Here is a 26782-nt window from a genome sequence, read left to right as displayed (position 1 = left end):
CTCTGGGATTGTGTGCGTGCGTGCGTGCGTGCGTGCGTGCGTGCGTGCTTGCGTGTGTATGTGTGTGTATGCCATTTCATTCCTGGAACAGTAGAATGGGGCGAGGATGCATCCCTTTAATGGGATGAGTGAGGGAAGATTATTGTACACGTGTGTTTTTATGTGTCAGGATAGATTACTGGTCCAGGCTGAGATGTGACACAGGTCAAGGAGAAACATTGGAATCAATAAGGATGACAAATACACACACACACACACACACACACACACACACACACACACACACACAGTATGCATGTGGGGTAAGCCGTTTAGTTCGCTGCATTTTCAGAGGTAGATAAAGAATCTTCACAAAGGGAAAGTCAAAATTTTAAGGAAAATTATGTAATGTTACAGGTAACAAAATGTATTCTTTTCTTTACTTATTTTACATCTAGTCAAAGTCTATGTTGAGTTGTAGCCATGACAACTTTTATGAATACACATTAGACAGTTGGTGGAGAGGGGGTTGGAGCATTCTACTGTAACCTTTGACCCTGACCTTCATCTGTCAGACAGATGTGGCACAACAAGGACGTCCACCAGCCAATCAATCCCTCCCATGGTGCATTTGGCCTAGCTCCTTTCCATTGGCTTTCCAAGTGTCACTCTCTCTAAAACAGGAACTGTGAGAGTTCGAATCATCACAGCAGCACCTGACAATAAATAATCCATTATGGTAAATGTGTTACTATTTCCACAATGAAGAGGAAGTGGTTTAAATCTTTAAAGTGTACATGCTTTAGCAGTGCTGAACGCTGCGGCACCTTCGACATTCCCAACCATGTAGGCCATTTTCCCTGCCTCTCACTGACCTGGTAGACTATATATCCGAACCGCCGTCTGACAGAAGGGTCATCACCACAGATATTTTTAAACACATTTCACCTCTGTAAATAATGAAACAGAACCTCTTGGAGTAATGTTTCATTGCAGTTTTGGTTATACACATGAGACTGATATTGCCTCCAGAGGATCATAACACATACATTTTCACTCACTTAGCCAACAGCCAGAGGAATATGAAGTGGAAGCTTCTTGTTTTTACACTGAATGAGTGCAGTCGGGCACCCAACAGCATTCTGGCTACTGTATCATACCCTCAATGTAACTGTGCCACATGTTAATGTTTAGTCATTCACATCAGTTATATCTCTAACCTGCCTCACAAGAGGGACATGGTCATGATGGATGGATGGTCAGTTCAGTGAGGTATTCACTGTGGGCCACTGTGTTACCTCTGTCTATCCCTCATTCTTTTATCCACTGTCTTAGTTTTGACACTGAATGAAAGGATGCAGTCGTGTGTGTGTGTGTGTGTGTGTGTCCCCCCCCCCCCCCCCCCTCTCTCTCTCCTCTCTCTCTCTCAATATTCTGTGTCTCTATTTTTGTTTACCACTGCTCTGGGCAGTGAGGTCACTGAGCAGGGAGAGCAGGCAGTCACTGTTCCCTCTGATCACCACTGCTCTTCTGATTCCCTCCCCAATCCTCCCCAATCCAGAACTCAGCTGCCCATGTCTCTTTTCACGGCCCTGTCTTGTATGTGGACTTCTACAGTTCCATTGCACACTAAGGTGACTTACATTGGGCTAATAGACCCATTAAAACCATACTGTAGTTTCTGTTGGTGCAGCAGTGGTGCCTCAGCACAGGGACTCACCCAATCATTCTGAGAATGACACACCCCAAACATAAAAAGTAGAACATTCTACTGGAGGCATTCATATTAATGCTAGTTACCTTTAAGCAAACACAAAAATCCTCTACCCTGTGCCTCTAACACAATCCCACCTAATACAATCAATATAAGAGTGTACTACTTGATTACTAATCACCTAGTTTTAGAATCATATTCTGCATGCTACATCTCCAGAGCAGAAACTAAAAAATGGCATCGCTATAGTATTCCACAAGTAGTCCGTGAACTAAATTGCATCACTATAGTATTCCACAAGTAGTCTGTAAACTAAATTGCATCACTATAGTATTCCACAAGTAGTCTGTAAACTAAATGGCATCACTATAGTATTCCACAAGTAGTCCGTAAACTAAATTGCATCACTATAGTATTCCACAAGTAGTCCGTAAACTAAATTGCATCACTATAGTATAATTGCATCACTGTAGTATTCCACAAGTAGTCCGTAAACTAAATTGCATCACTATAGTATTCCACAAGTAGTCCGTAAACTAAATTGCATCACTATAGTATTCCACAAGTAGTCTGTAAACTAAATTGCATCACTATAGTATTCCACAAGTAGTCTGTAAACTAAATGGCATCACTATAGTATTCCACAAGTAGTCCGTAAACTAAATTGCATCACTATAGTATTCCACAAGTAGTCCGTAAACTAAATTGCATCACTATAGTATAATTGCATCACTATAGTATTCCACAAGTAGTCCGTAAACTAAATTGCATCACTATAGTATTCCACAAGTAGTCCGTAAACTAAATTGCATCACTATAGTATAATTGCATCACTATAGTATTCCACAAGTAGTCCGTAAACTAAATTGCATCACTATAGTATTCCACAAGTAGTTCGTAAACTAAATTTCATCACTAGAGTATCATTGCATCACTATAGTATTCCACAAGTAGTCCGTAAACTAAATTGCATAACTATAGTATTCCACAAGTAGTCCGTAAACTAAATTGCATCACTATAGTATAATTGCATCACTATAGTATTCCACAAGTAGTCCGTAAACTAAATTGCATCACTATAGTATTCCACAAGTAGTCTGTAAACTAAATTGCATCACTATAGTATTCCACAAGTAGTCTGTAATCTAAATTGCATCACTATAGTATTCTACAAGTAGTCCGTAAACTAAATTGCATCACTATAGTATTCCACAAGTAGTCTGTAATCTAAATTGCATCACTATAGTATTAAACTAAGCGAACCTTCACACACATGGCAAAAACCCAACCATGCAGAGAGACATACATACTCATAAACATACAAATATGTTCCATAAAATATGATGATGATGATGATGATGATGATGATGATGATAATAATAATTACAATAACTTTTATAAATCTATTTTTCAGCTGCTTCTTTTGCTAACCAACTTTACAGACTGTGTGAATCTGTAAAAGGCCACTTCAGATCCTAGGGGGTTTAGCAGACAGACAGCACGTGAGTGAGGGCAGAGGTTTGGGAGAGGAGGAAAAGGAGACGGCAGCTGCTGATCACAGAACAGTGGAACGGATCCTGGTGAAACAGAAGGATGACTCATGAGACGCCCAGCTGCTGAACGGGCCAACAGGAACTCTAAGCTGTGGGGGTGGCAGGGTTGGCTCAGCATCCAGTCATGTTGCATGAACATCCACAGATATTTTTAAACACATTTCACCTCTGTAAATAATGAAGCAGAACCTCTTGGAGTAATGTTTCATTGCAGTTTTGGTTATACACATGAGACTGATATTGCCTCCAGAGGATCATAACACATACATTTTCACTCACTTAGCCAACAGCCAGAGGAATATGAAGTGGAAGCTTCTTGTTTTTACACTGAATGAGTGCAGTCGGGCACCCAACAGCATTCTGGCTACTGTATCATACCCTCAATGTAACTGTGCCACATGTTAATGTTTAGTCATTCACATCAGTTATATCTCTAACCTGCTTCACAAGAGGGACATGGTCATGATGGATGGATGGTCAGTTCAGTGAGGTATTCACTGTGAGCCACTGTGTTACCTCTGTCTATCCCTCATTCTTTTATCCACTGTCTTAGTTTTGACACTGAATGAAAGGATGCAGTCGTGTGTGTGTGTGTGTGTGTGTGTGTCCCCCCCCCCCCCCCCCCCCTCTCTCTCTCCTCTCTCTCTCTCAATATTCTGTGTCTCTATTTTTGTTTACCACTGCTCTGGGCAGTGAGGTTACTGAGCAGGGAGAGCAGGCAGTCACTGTTCCCTCTGATCACCACTGCTCTTCTGATTCCCTCCCCAATCCTCCCCAATCCAGAACTCAGCTGCCCATGTCTCTTTTCACGGCCCTGTCTTGTATGTGGACTTCTACAGTTCCATTGCACACTAAGGTGACTTACATTGGGCTAATAGACCCATTAAAACCATACTGTAGTTTCTGTTGGTGCAGCAGTGGTGCCTCAGCACAGGGACTCACCCAATCATTCTGAGAATGACACACCCCAAACATAAAAAGTAGAACATTCTACTGGAGGCATTCATATTAATGCTAGTTACCTTTAAGCAAACACAAAAATCCTCTACCCTGTGCCTCTAACACAATCCCACCTAATACAATCAATATAAGAGTGTACTACTTGATTACTAATCACCTAGTTTTAGAATCATATTCTGCATGCTACATCTCCAGAGCAGAAACTAAAAAATGATGATGATGATGATGATTATTATTATTATTATTATTATTATTATTATTATTATTATTATTATTATTATTATTATTATTATTACAATAACTTTTATAAATCTATTTTTCAGCTGCTTCTTTTGCTAACCAACTTTACAGACTGTGTGAATCTGTAAAAGGCCACTTCAGATCCTAGGGGGTTTAGCAGACAGACAGCACGTGAGTGAGGGCAGAGGTTTGGGAGAGGAGGAAAAGGAGACGGCAGCTGCTGATCACAGAACAGTGGAACGGATCCTGGTGAAACAGAAGGATGACTCATGAGACGCCCAGCTGCTGAACGGGCCAACAGGAACTCTAAGCTGTGGGGGTGGCAGGGTTGGCTCAGCATCCAGTCATGTTGCATGAACATCATCATCCATGACTGTATGATCATGCCAACATCAAAAACTATTCTGCCAGTCAAGTGGACGGCTGCCGACATCAGGGCAGATACAATGAGCCACCCTTTGAAATGGGTTTTTCATTTTCATCTACCTCACATACCAATAAGCAGCTTTCTCTCTTTCGCTTTCTTTTGCTCTCTCTCTCTCTCTCTTCATTGATCTGCTTATCTCTCCATGGAGAATCCATGACTCTCCACACAATAACAGGGCAGGGCCTTATACAGCAGGAGCAGCCACGGGTCACAGGAGTGCACACTGACTTGTACTTATGGATTCAACTTCAGTACTCATAAACACATGGGAATGCAAACCCAATGGAAGTCTGCTTCAGGGAGAGGCAAAGACATAGAGACATAGATATGGGTGCTTAGTTTGTCTATAAGGAAAAGGGATGCAGAATGGTCTGGAATCAGCTTCTATACATTTGTTTCTGGTTATGAAAACTAGGAAATATTAAACAGTGAAAATTATAATTTTACATATTCTAAAATAGCTATTTCTGTGTAGTTCACATGGTGGTAGGCTAAAATGAACATACAAGACAGCGATGAGAGAAAAACTGTTTGCTTCCTATACAAAGGACTTGGAAAATAATGACAATTATTGATTGTGCGCCATGATAATCAGATCAGTACCAGATTGTGGGCATTATGCCAACCAAAAATCTGTGTGAAGGATCTGAGGCTGGGGCTGGGGCTGGGGGTAGCCATGCCAACAGTTCTTACGGTTGGCCAGTGAGTCTTAACATAATATGTTTTATTAGGACAAGAGTATTCAGATTTTGTTTGTTTATGTCCATAGCTTTCTCTAAACACAAGTTTGCTTCATTTATTTAATACATTTACTACTTATACTACATCACTCCTTAGATGAGTTACATTGCAAAAGATCAAATCACTGGAAAACTAAATAGGCCAAATCTAGCCTAAATAATTAGATTTTGCTTGTGATATTTGATTCTGTGAATGTGAAAATAGTAAACATAATTAGGCCAAATAATATGATTAAACTTTCATTAGGTGTTTTAAGGGATCTGTAATAAAGGATCATCATAGAAAATGTCGTGTGAGCATGAGTATGAGAATGACACACACACACCCACACACCTCAGTCAGGTCATCTAATGGGTGTCAGAAATTTTCCAGGGCTTAGGTAGCAACCCTTATGCACACACAGACACACAGACAGACAGACAGACAGACAGACAAACACACACACACACACACACACACACACACACACACACACACACACACACACACACACACACACACACACACACACACACACACACACACACACACACACACACACACACACACACACACACACACACACACACACACACACACACACACACACACACACACACACACACACACACACACACACACTCCTAGCAGCGTCAAGCTTGTGTCTGAGGGTTCTCAAATTGTCTAGGTCTTCCTCAATACTCTGGCAGGCAATTGCTTCTTTTCAGAAGAGGAACAAAAGGCCACATGTCAACAGATTAGACGAATCACCACCTGTGCTGGCACATGCACACGGACACACACTCAGGCACACACACACACACACACACACAGTGGCGTCGTAGGTGGGGGGAAAAGGGGACTGAGTTACCAGGGCCCTTGAGTAGTGTGGAATTTGATTTTTCCTTTAAATATTAATATCATTTAAAGGTCAAAATTTTCTTGCTAACTAATATAATTTTAATGTTTTGGGTAAATAAATTGGTTGAATGATGGATTGAATTGTGTGTCCTAGTCTACATATAATGTCTGGAGACCCTCACCCCCCCGGCCCACGCACAAAATGGTTTAGTCCGCCTTTAGTGGGCTTTTTACCTATAGGCGCATTTGACTAACGTTAACGTTCATTCGTCTGAAGCAACGGTGCGCATTGAAGATGTCCAAGAACGTTAAATCCGGGTTTCAGAAAAGAAAAGAAAGGCAGGCAAGAGCTAGAAAAAGAGACGAGGGAAAGCAACTACTAACAGACTTCTTTCCTGAGAAAGGTGAGCCCAAATGTGAAAGCAAACACCCTACATTAAATGAACTCATGATGTGGTAATAAAACGAATCAATACCACCGCGATTGTCATTGCTAAAAACGGCATAACACAAAATTAGAAATAACATGCCCTGTCTGTAATCTGAGGTAAACTCTAAATACATGTTTGTTTGCATAGCCTACCACAGTTGCAGAGTGTGTTGCACGCACATCCAATCCAGGTGCAGGGTAAAAAGAGATCCGTAAAAATGAAAGAATACCCACACTGTTGCTGCTGACACCTGACGAACACCTGACGAAGACCAACAGTGGTCGAAACGTTGTGCCAATAAAATACACGGGAGCTGCAGCAACAGTGTGCGGGTATTCTTTCATTTTTATGCATAGCCTACCACACCATTGCAATAGTATATCTATACTAATTAGAACATTTGGCTAAATTAATATTTGTTATTGGGCCATAACATAAGTAGGCTAATAGCCTTATTTAGTAGGGCTAGTCTAGGCTCAATAGGTTCATAAGGTTAGGCTGTCAAATTAGTTGGCTAGCAAAGTTAACTTGTGAAACATGGCACTCAGAAGCAGCTGGTGATGCAGACCCCTCATCCTCTGACACTGTGGTCTTGAGGCAAGGTGAGCAGTTTAAAATGAAAGTACATACTTTTAGCTATACTGTAGGCTTAATGTGTTTAGCAACACAGGCTGTTCCATCCAAAGGTGACTTTTTTTGTTGCAATCAGGGTGTGAAGGGGATTTTAAGCAATATAGTAAAAAGTGTTCCAGGAAAACATCCCATACTCTACCTTTAAACATGTTCAGTCACACAAATTAGGCTACATTGGAATTGCCTGTTACAGTAATATATATCATATGCTTCATGCTTGTAGAGGGTTCTGTCCAGGAAGATGGAGAAAATGTGAGGATGACACAAGTGAAGGAAGTGATAGCAGAGAAGATTCTGAGAAAAGTGAAAGGGATGAAGAGAGGTCAGAAAGTAGTCAGAGCAGCACCATCATTCCACATCATCACTCGTTTCACTGTCAGGGGGGAGGGGGCGTGGCACTCTTTTTTTTGGGGGGGGGGGGGGGGGGGGGGGCTATGAACCCACTGTGCATAGGGCCCAGAATCTGGTGGAAATACATACAATGTTCTATTCAGACAAAGGTATATGAAATCCCTCTCGTCATGTATCCTGCAGTGTATTAACAGATCAAACTCCTTGCAGTGAATTGAAAGGCTAGTACCTTGGTCAGCCTCCCACATCCACACATGATCACATGTTCACATATATACAATGACTCACCAAATGATACTACAGTACTTCTTAACTCAGTCTCGCTACATTGGCGTTAATCTATGGAATCAGATCAATGCCATAAATATTTTGTAATCTGTAATATAGGTTTTGTATCTGTGAAACCATCTACACTTTCAAAACCTATCTACAGATACGGATTTAAAATACGAAATGTATCTACACTTTCAAAAACTATCTTCACTTTCAAAATCTATTTACAGATACGGATTTCAAATACGAAATGTATCTACACTTTCAAAAACTATCTACACTTACAAAAACTATCTTCACTTTCAAAATCTATCTGCAGATATGGATTTCAGTTACGGATTTCAGTTACGCATTACGGATACGGAGACGGATACGGATTTCAAGTGCGAGTTACGGATTTCTGTTACGAATTACAAAGTCTTTTTGGCACTGTCTTTATTTCCTTTCTAACGAGCCAATCAGCGCTTTTGGCAGATTTTCTAAAACGCCAATCAACACATTGTATCCTGTACTGACTAGCCAATCAGCGGCGCTAGCTTGCTGGTAACTGGGAAAGTTGAGTGAAACGGTGTATGCAGCAGTCATGGATCAGAGACCGAGAAATGGCACAAGTAAGAAGTCCTATATTTGGAGTTGTTAATAAAGTCATTGTAAAACGCACAATCATAGTCAGTGGTTTTCACTCCACACTTCGTTACACCTGTTTCAAAGATCCTTGTCGTTGTATGGAAGATATTAGGATCTGCTTTGGTAGCTAACGAAAGCTAACGTTAGCATTTTCGTGACCGATCTCCTATTCACATTTAATTAAGTTAACAATGAACAGTATTCATATGACCAATTATCACGATGAGAACATTTAGCAGACTGCTATTGTCTTGTTCTCCAGACACATGCAAAGTGATGGTGGGGGTATACCGTTAAGTGCATATGCATCCTCAACAGCTGGATAATGACCAGCCTGATTTCAAAACCACCTTGTAATGTCATTTTCGTTTCTTTTCATGGCACTTTGGGGTATGCTATTTGTAACCCTTTTCTGAAGTCCTTGAAAACGTTTTATTGTGTATTTTGTGTGGAAGCGAGTTTTCTAGCGTCTCAGTGGAAGAGATATATGAGACCAATTTCTTAGTTACAATGCGTTCTGCAGCCAAGCAATCTCTGAATCGCCAGAGCCTAAGATTAACTAAATAGTAGGCTACAGGTGTTCATCAGCTCATTTTGAAAGTGAAGATAGTTTTTGAAAGTGTAAATACATTTTGAAAGTGAAGATAGGTTTTGAAAGTGTAGATGGTTTCACTTCGCTTCGCTTGAATTCTTGCGCCAGGAGTAGCATAAAGTCACCCAACGGCAATGTGAAAGACTGGTGGAGAGCATGCCAAGACACATGAAAGTTGTGATTTTAAATCAAGGTTATTCCACCAAATATTGATTTCTGAACTCTTCCTAAGTTAAAGCATTAGTATTGTGTAGTTTAAAAATGAATATGAGCTTGTTTTCTTTGCATTATTCGAGATCTGAAGACACTGCATCTTTTTTGCTATTTTGACCAATTGTAATTTTTCTGTAAATAAATTATCTAAATGACAATATTTTTATTTGAAATTTGGTAGGAATGTTGCCAGTAGGTTATAGAATAAAACAAAAATGTACATTTTACTTTAACCCATACCAATAAATAGTAAAACCAGAGAAACTGATAATAACTTAATTTTTTCCGCGGCTGTAGTTTATGAGGGACATCTAGCTCAGTAGGAATTCAAGAGCTGAAGAGGTAGGTGTGTAGGAGGAGTCCTGGAATTAATTCAAAACATTTTGCTTTAGAAACACACACACGCACACACACACACACACACACACACACACACAAGCAAAGTTCTGGGTGATACTCCCTTGACTTTAGCACAGGATTATCTTTACTAGCCAAATAAAAAGAAGATCATAGGTGTGGAGGAAAGGGAGGATGGGGGAGTGGAGACATGGAGGGATATATTTAAAAGAGGGTGAAAAGGAGAGGCTTTGGAGAAGAATAGGCGCAGAGAAAGAAAGGTGAAAGTGGACAGAGAGGCATTACACAATAATGAAAGCAATAAAGAAGAGGGTCTGTCCCCTACAATATAAGGTCAATCTGTCAACTCAGTGAGTGTGAGAGAGAGAGAGAGAGTTGTGAGTTTCAGGAGGGCAAGTTTGCCAGTAAGTCAGAAGAATAGAATACAGAATCTGAAATTTCACTAAAATAAATACACACCATGATACAAAATGATGTACCCCTAAACTCCTATCCAACACACACACACGCACACACACACACACACACACACACACACACACACACACACACACACACACACACACACACACACACACACACACACACACACACACACACACACACACACACACACACACACACACACACACACACAGTCTGCCACCCTTTGTGAGACACCACCGAACAAACACAGACACACATACACATCCTATTGACAGCAGTCATGGATAGCACACACTGTTAAGAGCTTCAATAGATAAAATGTTAGAAAAACCATGGCTGGAAAAGAAGCCAATCAAGAGCAAACTCTGAAAGCACTGGTAGACATGCCTACCAGACAAACAGAGGGAGAGAGAGTCAGAACACAGAAGAAAAAGGAAGAAAAAGGAGGCACCTACAGGAGTTCCTCTTGCTGCCGTCTCTTGAGCCTGGCGTGGACATCCCGCGCTGGAGCACAGACTGGAGCGCCGAGCTGGAAGATGTGTGGCTGTGACAGCGGAGATGGGAGGGTGGCGTTCTGTTTGTGCGAGTGTGGAAGGGGTCCTCTTCACAGAGCAGCCCACCCAACAGTCCTCCCACGAGCAACCAGAGAACCAGAGCTACACACACACAGACTCACACGCATGTTAATGGACTCTCACACACACACTCACACGCATGTTAATGCTCTCTCACACACACACTCACACTCACACGCATGTTTATGCTCTCTCTCACACACTCTGTCAAAAGCATCCGCACACATGAATACACATTTCCCATTCGTACATGAATAGACAACGCTCAAACCCATATATCTGCACACACTCTTAGTCACACACACACACACTCAAACCAACAGGTTTAAAGACTCACATACACACACACACACACACATAGAGGACCTCACACTGTCAGGTGCAATGGTAACAGGTTCGCTGTGACAGCACCGGAGAGCAGTAAAGCCTTCTTAGTTTCCGACCACACACACGCACACACACACACACACACACACTGTCTATTTGCTGGAAAGGCTGAGAGAGCGGAGAAGTAGTAGAGGCTAGGGATGTACCACTCGCTGCCTGTGGTTGGGGGAGACTCACCGCTGCCTGGTTAAGCAGAGCACAGGTATATGCACACAGGCATTTGTGTGTGTGTATGTGTCTGAATGTGTACATGTATAACAGGAGTAAAAAGAGAGAGAGAGTAGGTGAAGAACAGGAGAGAAAGAAGAAAGGAGAGAAAGAGAGGGTGAGAGAGAGATGGGGGAGCCATAGACAGAGGCAGAGAAGGAGAGCAGGTCCCTCATGCTTCTATTCCATCATGCTATAATCACATCACAATGCCCACTAATCTCATTCAAGCAGAGCAGAGCTGACATCCAGCACAATGCAGATCACCTCTCTTTGCACTCACACTCAAATATGAACACACACACCACAAACAGAGCCATGCAGATCACATCTTTATGCACACACACTCAAATATGAACACACGCACCACAAACAGAGCCATGCAGATCACCTCTCTATGCACTCACACACACACACCACAAACACAGCCAGCGCACAGCCTCCCAAGGGGACATTGTCATCCTCTTTACAAGGACCCCCTACACACACGCACACGCACACGCACACGCACACGCACGCGCACGCGCACGCACACACACACACACACAGTGTGTCTCTTTGTTTAGTTTACAGTCATGCATACAAATACACAACCACTGTTGACACACAACATTTTTTGTCAAACTAATTCATTTGAATGGTTATGCGTTCTTGTAGAATCCTCATACAATTAATTTAAAATGTCTGTTTAAATACATGTATATCAGGTGTAGAGCATACAAATCATTTCATAACACAAAGTAAGGTATTAATCCTTTGTGATGTTTACAGAGTGTGGTCAGACTATTGGTCAGGAGCAGTGAAGGAATGACATGGAATAATAATGTTCCTGGGATAAGTTTAACCAAGATCCAAAGAGTCTCTGAAGGTCCTTAGAATAGTGGAATCTGTCCATTCATGAGATGGGCTCCTCAGAAGGAGAAGAGGAGTCCCTTATCTGAGCCTTCATGAGTGAGTGATGACAGATCTGATGACACGGTTGTTTGCTGCTTATATAGCATGACAAATGAAGATCAAACAACACAACCATCCCCAAAGCAATTTACTGCAATAGTCATTCTTCTAGTAGTCCTTTCATCAATGGATTCTCTGGATTCTGTAAAGCGCCTAGAGACAATTGTATTGTTATGGTACTATACAAATAAAATTGAATTGAATTGTCTGATTTAACTGTTTGATTTTTGAATCATATCAAGGGGAAAAGGCAAAAACGTGCCAGCATTTCATCTACATCTAGGACATTGTCCAGCTTCATTTAAAATGTTGATGTGTTATATAAGACTCAGTCAACATTTCAGGTCGAGCCAAGACAGAAGCAGAGCTGAGAAGGCTGCCTGTGTCTAATAATCCTCTATTATTATAATGCCAGGGTTGGTTTGCCGGCCATTGACAGTACTAGCCCTGTACTTTAAACCCCCTTGGATTAAGAACTGGGATCATCCCTTTGAGTGGAAACCTACACATGATAAATCAAGCCACTTGTCAAACTCAGGTCATTAACATAATCAGACATCTGTACCCTGACATCCATAGCATCCTTTTGAAGAAGAAGAAAAAGAACAAGAAGAAAAAGGAGAAGAAGAAGAAGAGACCCAGTTGCTCTGCCCAGAGGGATGATGGATTATAGGAGATCGATGTGAATATAGAGCTTGGCCAAATCAAAATGCCTATAGGCTGTGTGTGTGTGTGTGTGTGTGTGTGTGTGTGTGTGTGTGTGAGATAGAGAGAGAGAGAGAGAGAGAGAGAGAAAGAGAGAGAGAGAGATATGCTGGATATACTGTAGGTATATGTCCCAGGCTGGCTCCCCCTGAAGAGTTTTACATTATTCATGAGACCTCGGATTGACTCATAAGCTCTCTTCTGGTGCACCATTGTCATCATGAGCTCTCTCTCTCCCTCTATATCTCTCCCACTCTTTCTCTCTTTCTCTCTCCCTCTCTCTCTCTCTTTCCATTCTGTTTCTCTCAAGCACATCCTCTGCACCCTCACTGAAGAAAAGCCCAGGCCTACTCAGAACATATTGTCTGCTCCTACATTTACCAAGCTTTTCACAAGTGTCCAACATGTTACTGTCTGAGAGGTTTGGCTGTAGCTTTCACATGGTTCTCAGACATGTCCAACATGTTACTTTATGAGAGGTTAGGCTGTAGCTTTCACATGGTTCTCAGACGTGTCCAACATGTTACTGTCTGAGCGGTTTGGCTGGAGGTTGACCCTGTTAAATGGCCACAGCGACTGTGAGCACTGCTTGTGTGGGAAAAATCTTGTGTGTTTTTAAATCTTGACTTCCCATTCAGTGTAAATTCAATGCATTATTGATTGAGCTAAAAACAGTAGACACATGAGAGCAGTGTGAGTCTGTTTGTGTAATGGATTTACTTCTGAGAAGGTCTAGGGAAGCAAAACCCCAACAATACACATGTTACACTGATTTTGGCATTGCTTAGAAGTTCTTTATTTCTGCTGGGCACACAAAATACACAGAATGTCTCTCTCTCTCTCTCTCTTTGTTTAAATAATGTGAGATGGTGTTTCCTCAAGACAGACAATATCTTTCCATCCCTTACAGACCTTACAATGTGAACTTACAGTATTGGGTTTGTTGTTTTGTCATGCAAAACACCGGCTCCCAGACATCGCTAAGAGTGCAGTGAATGTGAAAATGAAAGACTTCATATGATATGTATCACCTTATAATGTTGTAATCACCATAATCTATGTTTTTTTATGTAATAACTCTCATAATGTTATACCTTACTGAATTGGTTTGGGGGGTTATTTTCACTCCCATTTTGCAAAGGTGTAGACACCACAGGTGATAAGGGACCTTTATCAATCATTCTATAGAGCCCTCAGTCTGCCCAACACGCCCTGAGAAAGAAAAGAGAAGAAGCTGGATGAGAGGCCGCAGACAGGAGGTCAAATGAGATCACAACAGCAGAGTCAGAAGAGCTGTTCTCCCCGCAGGTAGAAGAGAGGCAGGGGAGATGTGCCCTGCTGCATTATTGATACTTTAGAATAACACACAAGCCTGCCAGCCCTGACCTGCTATGTCCCGCTCACCAGACACTACACCCAGGAGAGATCACAGAAAACAGAAATAAAAAGATGGGGGCTGAAGAGGTTAGGGGAAAGGAGAAAGGTGAAAATGCATGAGAGGATGGAGAGAGAGAGAGAGAGAGAGAGAGAGAGGGAATGAGAGATAAATGAGGGGAAGAAGAAGAAAGATGATACAAGTGTGAGGATATGGATGTAAAAATGAAGTCGACAAGCCACAGAAGTTCATATGTTTGAATAGTGCTTTATCAGGTACCCCTGCACCTGTGTGTCAAACCCCTAGTTCATATGTTTTAATAGTGCTTCAGTGTATCAGGTATCCCTGCATCTGTGTGTCAAACCCTCATTCATATCAACTGTGCCCTTTTGCACAGCAGATCTTTGGGGACTGGGTTGTCTGGTTTTAGCTATAAACACTACCAAAGTGAAGAATTTTGCATATCTGTATTTCTACTGTTTTTTATGTCATGGTGTTTTACTCATTCAGCAGAACTTCGGACACAAAACTAGTGATGATAATCACTCTAGATGCCTGCCCTAAGATAGAGTGAACACCCATACGATTTCTGTTTCCTCAACTTCTCTATGGAAAGAAAAAGGGCCTGGAGCTTGTAGATTGCAGAGTAGAGATTGGCTTGAATTGATTGTTGTCTAAAGAAGTACATACAGTACGTTCACAAACACACATACACACACACACACACACACACACACAATCATGGAGTACATAGGGAGTGCAGAGAAATGTGTGTCCTTGTTCTAGAAAATCAATCAACAGTGCTCAGCCTCTACATCAAAAAGCTCTTTGTTCTCTGAGTGTTGGAGGATAGACTAAGCCTGGGGGTGTTGTTTTATTTGTCTTTAAATTAAACACACAGAATTCAATGTTGGGGGAGGCTACCTTAACTGCGGATGTCACCTGTGTGATTCATTTGATTGCTTTTTATTGTGATTTTGTGTGCTGTGCTTTTATTATGCTTTTGTGTGTTGTGTTTTTCCATGTGTGCTTTTGTTTGTGTGCTGTGTTATTATTTGCCCACGTGTGTTTTCTGTGTGCTGTGCCCCACCTCCTCCCGGTGCTGCCAATGTTGCCTGATTAATGAGGGACAATGGACCCATCAACTTTCTGCCAATCGCGGGGCGTTGGCTATCAGATCAGATTGTGGACAGGTGTATCTTTTATTCCAGACCAGAGGGATCACAGAGAGAAGTCACACGCCGGAGAGACACGCCAGGGCAGCAAGCTTGTGGACGTAGCAGTAGCGGAGACTTTGGAGGAACTGTAACCAGCACGGATCATCTGTCTGGACGTAAAGACTTTGTCTGCACCAGTAGAGAGGCAACGAACGAGAGGCCGTGATCGGAGTTCCGCCTGTTGAAGCAGAGTTTGACTACGCTAACTACATCTCCGGGTCACAGATTTTGTCTGTGCCCCGGCTTACGTACATGTCTACCGACTCTCTTGTATGAGTGTTCTTGCCTATAGCTGTGCTCCTCTTCTCTCGCTGCCGAGGTTCTCCCTGTTTTGCAGTATCTGCGCGGCTGGTGGAGACGAGGACGAGCCACTTAGGAAGACGTATCTGCTTGCTTGCGTGTCTGCCTGGGCTGTTGCTGCACTACAAGGCTGCTGCTGAGCTACATCACTGCTACCCTGTAACTACTGTGTGTTGACTGAGCCGGCTTCGCTGCATTCTTCCTCCCTGCCTGCTTGTGGTGATTGCGGTTGCTGAAGAGAGCGCTCCTAGTGGCCGGTGGCGGTATCCATTGTCTGGGATTCGCTGGACTAGGTTTTAGTGGACTTGTACTGTACTGCAAATGAATTACTGTTGGATGTGCAACCCTTTTTAAAGGCTCCATTTATTAGAACTTATTTAATAAAATCAAGTAAATTCAAGTCGTTTTGTCTGTCTACCATAGTTCTTTTTGGTATTTGCCTGGTCACGGGCAGATTGGGTTTCAGTAGACCCACGTAACACGGACGTTTGTGTCAGTGTGCGCAGCAATGAAGATAAATATTTCTCAAATTATGAAAGTTAATAAAGAACATTCCAGACAATCAGTGTTTGTGTGTGTGTGTGTGTGTGTGTGTGTGTGTGTGTGTGTGTGTAGGTGTGTGTGTGTGTGTAGGTGTGTGTGTGTGTGTGTAGGTGTGTGTGTGTGTGTGTGTGTGTGTGTGGTGTTATACAGTGTCTGTAGCTTGGGGGGGAGGGTAGGGGGCAGCATGATGAATGAGTCCCTGGCTTCTGAGCCTTAGTGGCCCGTTACACGTTCCATGTACTGTACACAGGAAACTCATGGCATTTACAATATGCAGAAGACATACCTGTAGTGACACTTTAAATATCTGTTGTTCTCAATATTCATTAATGATCTCCCGCAAGTCTGTTCTGACCAGTGACGTGCGGTGAGGTTCACAGCTGGTGAGGCACAGAAACCGGAAGTGATTACGTCATTCCGATCTCTAGTTGTTTAAAAAAAAAATAGAAATGTATACATCATCAGGCCCGGTCCGGCGCTATTCTGGGCCCGGCTGCAACATCGCACAGCCAGATACACCCCCCCCCCCCCCCCCGCAAAAAAAAAACCTAGTCTAAATCCGATCAATTAAACAACATCAACACAACTGAACTGAAAGCATGCAGCCGCAGCGGACTGTCTTGATTCCCCATTGCCCTACCTTAAAACTGTATGCGTCGTGTCTTGGCCGCAGCAAATCTTGCGATTATGTCACTGTAATCCACTTGTCTTGCCGTGCGGTTTTCGATGGACAACACAGCCAACGCAGACAGTCTAGTGGATGCGCCAACATCTGTCTCAGGGCCCGTTTCCTCTGCCGTTTGTCTACTAGGCCTACTCAGCCAAGATGTATAAATTTGCATTTTCTGTCTACTTTTTTGTACCTTCGCTCCTCCGTTTACTTTCCTTTCTCTTTAGCGAACCGGATTTGTGTCCCGACATTTTAGCCTACTAAAGGCGGCTGCTTGCTTCAGGTTGGGGTTAATTGTTGCGCAAAAACTCAGTGCAGTTCATGCTCCCTAAGGTTGCGCGTGTTGTCATTTGCTTGGCAGATAGAAAGCTGTTTCCCTAACAGAAAGTCTGAAGCTTGAAGTTCTTTTCAAACCTTTGCTTGGGTAGCACTGTTAAACTGAGCAGACATGCAGACTACATTTTAGTAATCTCATCACGTAACATTCGTTTTCTAAAAACAATCACATAGTATTGCATGTTTTACTGTGGTAGAAAATACGTTAGCTTAATGCAAACGTATATGGGAAATCCTATAGACACCGTGCTAGGTATTAGCATCAATTAATTCACGTTAATGTTTTTGTATGAGCCTGACATTTGCTATGCAGATAGATAACAGCTTCCCTAACCGAAAGTCTGAAGCTTGAAGTTCTTTTCAAACCTTTACTTGGGAAGCATTTCTTAAACTGAGTAGACATGCAGAATATTTTAGTAACCTCATCTCGTAACATTCGTTGATAGAATGCAGGCTGCGAGGCTCGCGTCTAACTAACCAGCCTGCGTCGCTTTGATACATTTAAAAAAAAAAAAAATCTGCGTCTGCGTCGTTTTGATACATTTAAAAAAAAAAAAATCGCTAACAGCCAATAGGGAGATTGCGTTGCACAGGCCACAGGGTCAACTTGTGCTGTTAGAGACACACTCGGTATATCAGAAAGGATCAAAGAGAACGGGCCCCCCTCTACACGGGCCCGGGTGCAATTGCTCCCGTTGCTACCCCTTCAGAACCGGGCCTGTACATCATACATGTATATGCTTATGGTTTAAAAATTGTCATCTCACCAGAACTGAAAAAACATTATGTTTTATTGTCTAATACTATTACTTTTAAACGATTATTATTACAAGAAGTTATGCGGCTCAATAGTTAACTGACTTTTACGACAGCTAAACGTACAATCGGTGTGGTAATTGAACTTTTACACCGTGTCAAATAAGATATTAATCGTTACAAGGAAGCGTATGTAGCCCTCCCACCAATGATATGGCTCATTTCAATTTGTCTAGGGAAAATATAACCTTTTACATAACTCGGCAGTGATGGGCAGTAGCGTCACTACATTTGTCAGTAGCTTGGCAGTTACGTCGCTATTTACAAAACCAAGTAACTTTTCAGTAGCTAAGCTCTTTTATTGATCAAGTACCGCAGTAGCGTCCTCGAAAGCTAATTTATCCTGCCTGCTTGTGGTGATTGCGGTTGCTGAAGAGAGCGCTCCTAGTGGCCGGTGGCGGTATCCATTGTCTGGGATTCGCTGGACTAGGTTTTAGTGGACTTGTACTGTACTGCAAATGAATTACTGTTGGATGTGCAACCCTTTTTAAAGGCTCCATTTATTAGAACTTATTTAATAAAATCAAGTAAATTCAAGTCGTTTTGTCTGTCTACCATAGTTCTTTTTGGTATTTGCCTGGTCACGGGCAGATTGGGTTTCAGTAGACCCACGTAACACGGACGTTTGTGTCAGTGTGAGCAGCAATGAAGATAAATATTTCTCAAATTATGAAAGTTAATAAAGAACATTCCAGACAATCAGTGTTTGTGTGTGTGTGTGTGTGTGTGTGTGTGTGTGTGTGTGTGTGTGTGTGTGTGTAGGTGTGTGTGTGTGTGTGTGTGTGTGTGTGTGTGGTGTTATACAGTGTCTGTAGCTTGGGGGGGAGGGTAGGGGGCAGCATGATGAATGAGTCCCTGGCTTCTGAGCCTTAGTGGCCCGTTACACGTTCCATGTACTGTACACAGGAAACTCATGGCATTTACAATATGCAGAAGACATACCTGTAGTGACACTTTAAATATCTGTTGTTCTCAATATTCATTAATGATCTCCCGCAAGTCTGTTCTGACCAGTGACGTGCGGTGAGGTTCACAGCTGGTGAGGCACAGAAACCGGAAGTGATTACGTCATTCCGATCTCTAGTTGTTTAAAAAAAAAATAGAAATGTATACATCATCAGGCCCGGTCCGGCGCTATTCTGGGCCCGGGTGCAACATCGCACAGCCAGATACACCCCCCCCCCCCCCCCCCCCCGCAAAAAAAACACCTAGTCTAAATCCGATCAATTAAACAACATCAACACAACTGAACTGAAAGCATGCAGCCGCAGCGGACTGTCTTGATTCCCCATTGCCCTACCTTAAAACTGTATGCGTCGTGTCTTGGCCGCAGCAAATCTTGCGATTATGTCACTGTAATCCACTTGTCTTGCCGTGCGGTTTTCGATGGACAACACAGCCAACGCAGACAGTCTAGTGGATGCGCCAACATCTGTCTCAGGGCCCGTTTCCTCTGCCGTTTGTCTACTAGGCCTACTCAGCCAAGATGTATAAATTTGCATTTTCTGTCTACTTTTTTGTACCTTCGCTCCTCCGTTTACTTTCCTTTCTCTTCAGCGAACCGGATTTGTGTCCCGACATTTTAGCCTACTAAAGGCGGCTGCTTGCTTCAGGTTGGGGTTAATTGTTGCGCAAAAACTCAGTGCAGTTCATGCTCCCTAAGGTTGCGCGTGTTGTCATTTGCTTGGCAGATAGAAAGCTGTTTCCCTAACAGAAAGTCTGAAGCTTGAAGTTCTTTTCAAACCTTTGCTTGGGTAGCACTGTTAAACTGAGCAGACATGCAGACTACATTTTAGTAATCTCATCACGTAACATTCGTTTTCTAAAAACAATCACATAGTATTGCATGTTTTACTGTGGTAGAAAATACGTTAGCTTAATGCAAACGTATATGGGAAATCCTATAGACACCGTGCTAGGTATTAGCATCAATTAATTCACGTTAATGTTTTTGTATGAGCCTGACATTTGCTATGCAGATAGATAACAGCTTCCCTAACCGAAAGTCTGAAGCTTGAAGTTCTTTTCAAACCTTTACTTGGGAAGCATTTCTTAAACTGAGTAGACATGCAGAATATTTTAGTAACCTCATCTCGTAACATTCGTTGATAGAATGCAGGCTGCGAGGCTCGCGTCTAACTAACCAGCCTGCGTCGCTTTGATACATTTAAAAAAAAAAAAAATCTGCGTCTGCGTCGTTTTGATACATTTAAAAAAAAAAAAATCGCTAACAGCCAATAGGGAGATTGCGTTGCACAGGCCACAGGGTCAACTTGTGCTGTTAGAGACACACTCGGTATATCAGAAAGGATCAAAGAGAACGGGCCCCCCTCTACACGGGCCCGGGTGCAATTGCTCCCGTTGCTACCCCTTCAGAACCGGGCCTGTACATCATACATGTATATGCTTATGGTTTAAAAATTGTCATCTCACCAGAACTGAAAAAACATTATGTTTTATTGTCTAATACTATTACTTTTAAACGATTATTATTACAAGAAGTTATGCGGCTCAATAGTTAACTGACTTTTACGACAGCTAAACGTACAATCGGTGTGGTAATTGAACTTTTACACCGTGTCAAATAAGATATTAATCGTTACAAGGAAGCGTATGTAGCCCTCCCACCAATGATATGGCTCATTTCAATTTGTCTAGGGAAAATATAACCTTTTACATAACTCGGCAGTGATGGGCAGTAGCGTCACTACATTTGTCAGTAGCTTGGCAGTTACGTCGCTATTTACAAAACCAAGTAACTTTTCAGTAGCTAAGCTCTTTTATTGATCAAGTACCGCAGTAGCGTCCTCGAAAGCTAATTTATCCTGGACCTTTCTGATGTTCATTCATAACAGGCTTCCCTGCAGCCATTAAACACAAAAAATAAGCAGTACATCACTTTAGGCGAGACGAGTGAAAATAGATAGATATCGTCATTTCAAGTACACCAGACGCTGCTGATATATTTAAAATGAATTCTCCCCTAATTTTAAATGGGTAGTTTGCATGCAGATTCTAGGCAACCGGATAACTAGAATGCTGTTGATATTTAGATACAGCTGAAGATGATGAAAGTTAAAAAGTGAAAAGTCCGTGCGACGAGTGAAACTAAATATGTTTTCAGATGCCTTCTTTGTAATCCAAAGAAAAAGTTCCTGTCAACGTCAATGACATCCAACACAAACATACGAACACACGAATTTCATCCATTCAACCGTTTTTATCTGACTGACAGTTGTGTTGATCCCTAAAATTGAATTGACTTGGCATGCAGTTTGTTTAACTGAAAGTAGCTTCTAATGTATCAAACTACTTTTGACAGGTTTATGTAACTTAGCTTGCTACTTTTTTTTGAGTGTCTGTGTAGTGAAGCTGAATTTATTGTAGAGTAGATGATAGCTTAGCTCACTACAAATATCAAGTAGCTTGCCCAACAATGCAACTCGGACACTTGAATTCGAAGTTGAGAAAAAAACACTTACATATTTATTTACACAACGTATTAACAAGCAAACAGGTAAACACCACAGACATAGCACACAATACCAAAATGTTCTACTGACCGGTATAATTTAAAGTTGGTGCACTCGCAAGCTCCTAATCCATTCACGGCTCCCTGCACCTAGCAGCCTTTAGCGAGGTTTGTGTTCCGCATGAATATGTCCCGTTGGAAAACATGAAACACTCCAATGCAATGTCAATACCTTCGGTCCCGTCGTTTGAATCAAACATTTTAGCTCCGCCATTGGTCTCCCATTATTAATCATTTCACGTTTGGACTGCAAGTCCAATTTTGAGAGCTGCTTCAGGTTAGCAATGCAATCTTCCATTTTCGCCGTCAAGGTCAAGTAGAAGTGTGTAGAAGAAGACAAGTCCAACGTAAGACTATATACCCGAGAATTGCGCTCTCGCTCGCCCCCTTTACTGAATCAGTGCTACTGCCTGCCTCAGTAAGCAATATTTTTCAATGCATTTTGAGCTCAACTCAAAGGTTCTGCGCTTGCGCACGCATGCGTAAAACCCAGTTTGGAGTGATTGCGCAATCCCTACTGAGGCACTGGTTCAGCTGTCCATAGACAGCAATGCATTTGCCTCAGTACACGGCACGTCTACTGTCCCTGGGAACCAGAAATGCTCAAATTCAGCGATTTTGATAATAAAAATGCTCGAAATGATCGGAATCATGCAGAAATGACACTCGTAACACAGATAACTCGAGAAATATGAATATGTATTTTATAATACATAAATATATATGATTATTATAATTGAAAAAAAAAATATTTTTTTAATATTTTTTTTTTTACTTTTCAAAATGACAGGTGAGGCTCTGCCTCCCCTGCCTCCTATGACTGCACGTCCCTGGTTCTGACTGTCTTATCCATTTATATGCTGATGATACAGTTCTGTATGCGTCTGGAGCCGATGTCTCACAAATACAAGATACTTTGCAATTTCATTTCTCCCGGATTCAGTCATGGTTCTCATCAAATAAGCTTCTCTTAAATAAGAAAAAATCATACAATATGTTGTTTTTCACCCGACCTGACTCAATGAGGTCAAGTAACTGGTCAATTACCCTGAATGATGGTACAGTGCTTGAACAAACTGAGGAATTTAAATATTTAGGCTTTTGGCTTGATCCACGGCTATCCTTTAAATCTCATATTAATTATATAACTAAAAAAGTACTTGGCTCCCTGAAATCTCTTTATCGTTCTATTAATTGTTTTTCACAAGATGTTAGGAAAAGAATTGTGATGCAATTATTACTCCCTATCTTGGATTATGGTGATGTTATTTATGGTAGTACCTTTGATACTAATCTTCGTCCTCTTAATGTACTATACCATAGTCTCTGTAGGTTTGTGCTCCGGTGCCCCTACAGAACCCACCATTGTACAATGTATGAGGCCTTGAACTGGCCAAGTCTCAAAAACAGGAGGCAACTCCATTGGTTAACTTTTGTTTTTAAATGTATTTACCTTAAGTGTCCATTATACCTGAAAGAACTATTAATTCCCTTTAGTTCCCAATATAGTCTCCGGCACACAGACCACTCATTCCTAGTTACCCCACGGCTCAATAAGGAAATTGGGCGTCGGGCCTTTAAATGTAGAGCACCGGCAGACTGGAATGCCCTTCCTTCCTCTCTAAGGTCTATCACATCTTTCCAAATTTTCAAATCAGCTATAATGACGCATATTGAAACTCCCTGCTCATGTTTTTAATTTTATTTTTTCTATTATCATATTTAGTTTCTTAATGATATTATCTCTCTCTTGTCTTTTTCTGCTCAGAGAGAAGGGTATAAATATGTGATTCTTTTCTTTTCTTTCTTTCAAGTGCTATGTGTAGTTTACAGGCGTGCTAATGTACCCTGTGTCTCTGTTTACATGCCCATATGCTGGAAACTTAGTGGCTGGTGAGGAATGGGAATGGGGATGGGGGCTGGTCTGGGGTGCAATGTTAGTTGTGTTGAGTGTGAATGTGTTTGTGTTTTGTGTTTTGTCCAGTATGTATTTTGTTATTATTTCACAAAATATGGCATGTAATGTATTGATGGACCCCCTTGAAAATGAGATGTTGCATCTCAAGGGGCTATCCTTAATAAAATTGAAATATATCTTGTAACAGATAAACATTCATTGTCATAAGAATAACTGAGCTGCTTCAGTCAACATGATGAAGTTGCCACTATAACGAAACTGAGAAATAATGTATGTATTGATAGGCATGTGGTCAGATCATTTTAAACCAATTCTACTGTTCACCTTATTGCCTTGGCTAGGTTATTCATTTTACTGTCATAATCTATTGATATACTCAAAAGAAACACATCAGGCTCAAGTGGGCTGCCAAATTCACTGTGCTGAACATCTGTACATCTATTTCTGTTTAGTTATACACAGGAAAAGTTGTTGAACTCCTTGTGGTATTGGTTGGGAACCATACTCATATACTCATACCTAACTAAACCAATATAACAACTGCCCAACCATAGATCCTGAAAAGTAAAACACACAATATGTAATCTAAGTAAATGTATCCAGCTAATGAATTAAAGGAGAGTGTGTGTGAAAGAGAGAGTGTGTGTGTGTGTGTGTGTGTGTGTGTGTGTGTGTGTGTGTGTGTGTGTGTGTGTGTGTGTGTGTGTGTGTGTGTGTGTGAGCGTGAGCATGTGTGATCGAGTGTGAGCTGTCGGGTGCTCGCCAGAAATCATGTGTGTGCGTGTTCCTTTGTTTGGTCAGCATAGTTCCGTGGGCATTTGTGTTGCATGTTCATGAACATACATGTGAGATGAACAAAGGATGAGAGTCTTTGCGTGTGGGGCTATGTCGAGGCCAATATAGTATATGTGTACTCCATGTGATAACGGTGCTACTTTAAAAGAGGGAAAGTGTTAGTAATACATGCAACCCCTATGTCTCTGGGAAGCAGGCACGTGCACAGATAGACCCCCAGTGGTGCTCAAGCACCAGCCCTTGTGCCTTGGTTGCGAAAAAGTGCCCTTTTTTGCTGGCGCCCAATTTTTTTTTCATTCATCAATATTTTTAGAATACAAATTAGTCTCTCTGTCATCAATTTCCCCAAATGTGTTTTGATATCTGAGGGGGCATTTATTTGAGTTCTTGTGAGAATTTAGCCTCCCTCCTCATCCCCCACATAAGTGCAGAGCGCCAGCGCCAGGCCGGTGCAGCCTACTTCTTCACTGACCTGCAGCATCAGACAAACAGGTAATGACGGTGTTTGTGCAATCAAGTCTTGAGATATCAAGTCTGAAAAAAAAACTAATAAAGCACCCCCCTCACAGGGAGAGGGGGAGATGAGAAGCATTTGAAACAATGGCAATGCTTATTGCTGATTGTGGGTCAAAGAACATGAAAGTAAACTCAGGTTGTAATGACGGCCCAGCCGAATTGAGACCTTTAACATCTAGGCATACTGGTGGAAATGTGGTTGCTTTGTTATAAACTGAGATGCCACAAGATATTGACCAGTGGTTATATGGACATGCAGCATCCCCATAAAGCAGGGATGAGCCTATGGTCCAAGATCAACCGCTTGCGCAGAATGTATAAGTTGCACCCATATGATGGCGTTTCTATGATGTGCACTGCGTTAAACATCACAGAGGCTGCCAAGGTGAAATGAGTCGTTGAGACAGGGCTAGAACATGGAATTGGGATAGTGCAGGGGAAGCTCTCCGTGAGCAAATCAGGGGGGCTACTGATCCTATAACTAATTGGAGTTTGGTCTCTGCTTGTAGGCAGAAGGTTGGCGAGGCTACAGAGGATTTTGCTGAGAGATATGCTACAAGCTTTGAGACATTCGGGCATGAGCAGGATGAGAGAGAATATTGGGACCAATAACAACGGTGCCTTGAAAGCAAATGTCTTGCAGAACATTCTGCCTGAGCTCAGAAGTGCTGTTAAGTTGACCACGGCTAATTGGGCTGATGTCTCATTTACTTTAGATCAGAAATGTCAACATCCATGGCCTAGACACAGATCTAGAGTTCATGCTTAGAAATGTGAAAGTCTGCATTGCAATCAAGGGGATCCTAGAAACATCAGAACTAGGAAAATTGAGACAACTAGGGATGCATGTCATAAATGTGGGAAACAAGGACACTGGGCTAACAAGTGTCGTCTCTGTGGTAAGAGGAAGCACAGCTGTCACTCCAGCTACGGCGAAGACAACATTAGCAATAGTGAAGGTAGTAAAGATGAAGACCTGAAACAGCATTATCATGTTGAGTGACAGCCAGAAACAAACATGACTTTATTTGTTTCAGGGAAACTAAATGTGCCCTGCTTACAGTCTCTCATGGCAGCTGACAGCAGCATGACAAATGAGATATGTGTGTAACTATTGACAAATATGATCCAGGTTTGGTGCCATTTACTGATGGAAAATCCACAGCTAAGAATGGGCTGCATCATATTGGATGGGTGGTGGCAAAGTTGGGACAGCACATAAGACACAGGATGCTGAGGAGCCATTGGTGTCAAAAGTCAGAACACACACAGAGAACAAATCAATGGAAGATACAGGCGGTGCCTTGGCTGATGGAGCTGTAGAAAGAGCTGTAGGTTTGGGGGGCCAGGATGATTGGTGATTTGGCCATGATAATCTCCAGGATGTTTGCACCCAGAACATTTACCAGTTTATTTCCTATGACGATGAATTTGACAATGACGAATGCGACCTACTGGAACATAAACATAAGGTGAATTACTAAACCAGTTGAGGGTCAATACTGTACAGAGATGACTAGAGCAGTGCAGATAGCCTCATTGGTGACAACACAACCAGAGCCACTTGACGGGGGACATA

General features: G+C 42.0%; 1 protein-coding gene across 1 annotated transcript in view; it reads right to left on the bottom strand.

The window, feature by feature from the left end:
• Window positions 1-10855, bottom strand: part of dtnbp1b (dystrobrevin binding protein 1b) — a gene marked incomplete at both ends in the record, with an annotated part of 33222 nt that extends 22367 nt beyond the window's left edge. The window contains one exon of the mRNA XM_080836291.1: window positions 10813-10855. Coding sequence (XP_080692417.1) covers window positions 10813-10855 — 43 coding nt within the window. The remainder of the gene's footprint in view (window positions 1-10812) is intronic.
• Between the last annotated feature and the right edge of the window lie 15927 nt (window positions 10856-26782).

The sequence above is a fragment of the Sprattus sprattus genome, assembly GCF_963457725.1.
Source record: "Sprattus sprattus genome assembly, chromosome: 4".
Lineage (NCBI taxonomy): Eukaryota > Metazoa > Chordata > Actinopteri > Clupeiformes > Clupeidae > Sprattus > Sprattus sprattus.
Note: the sequence above shows the minus strand (reverse complement) of the source record. Positions and strands in the feature narration are given on the sequence as shown.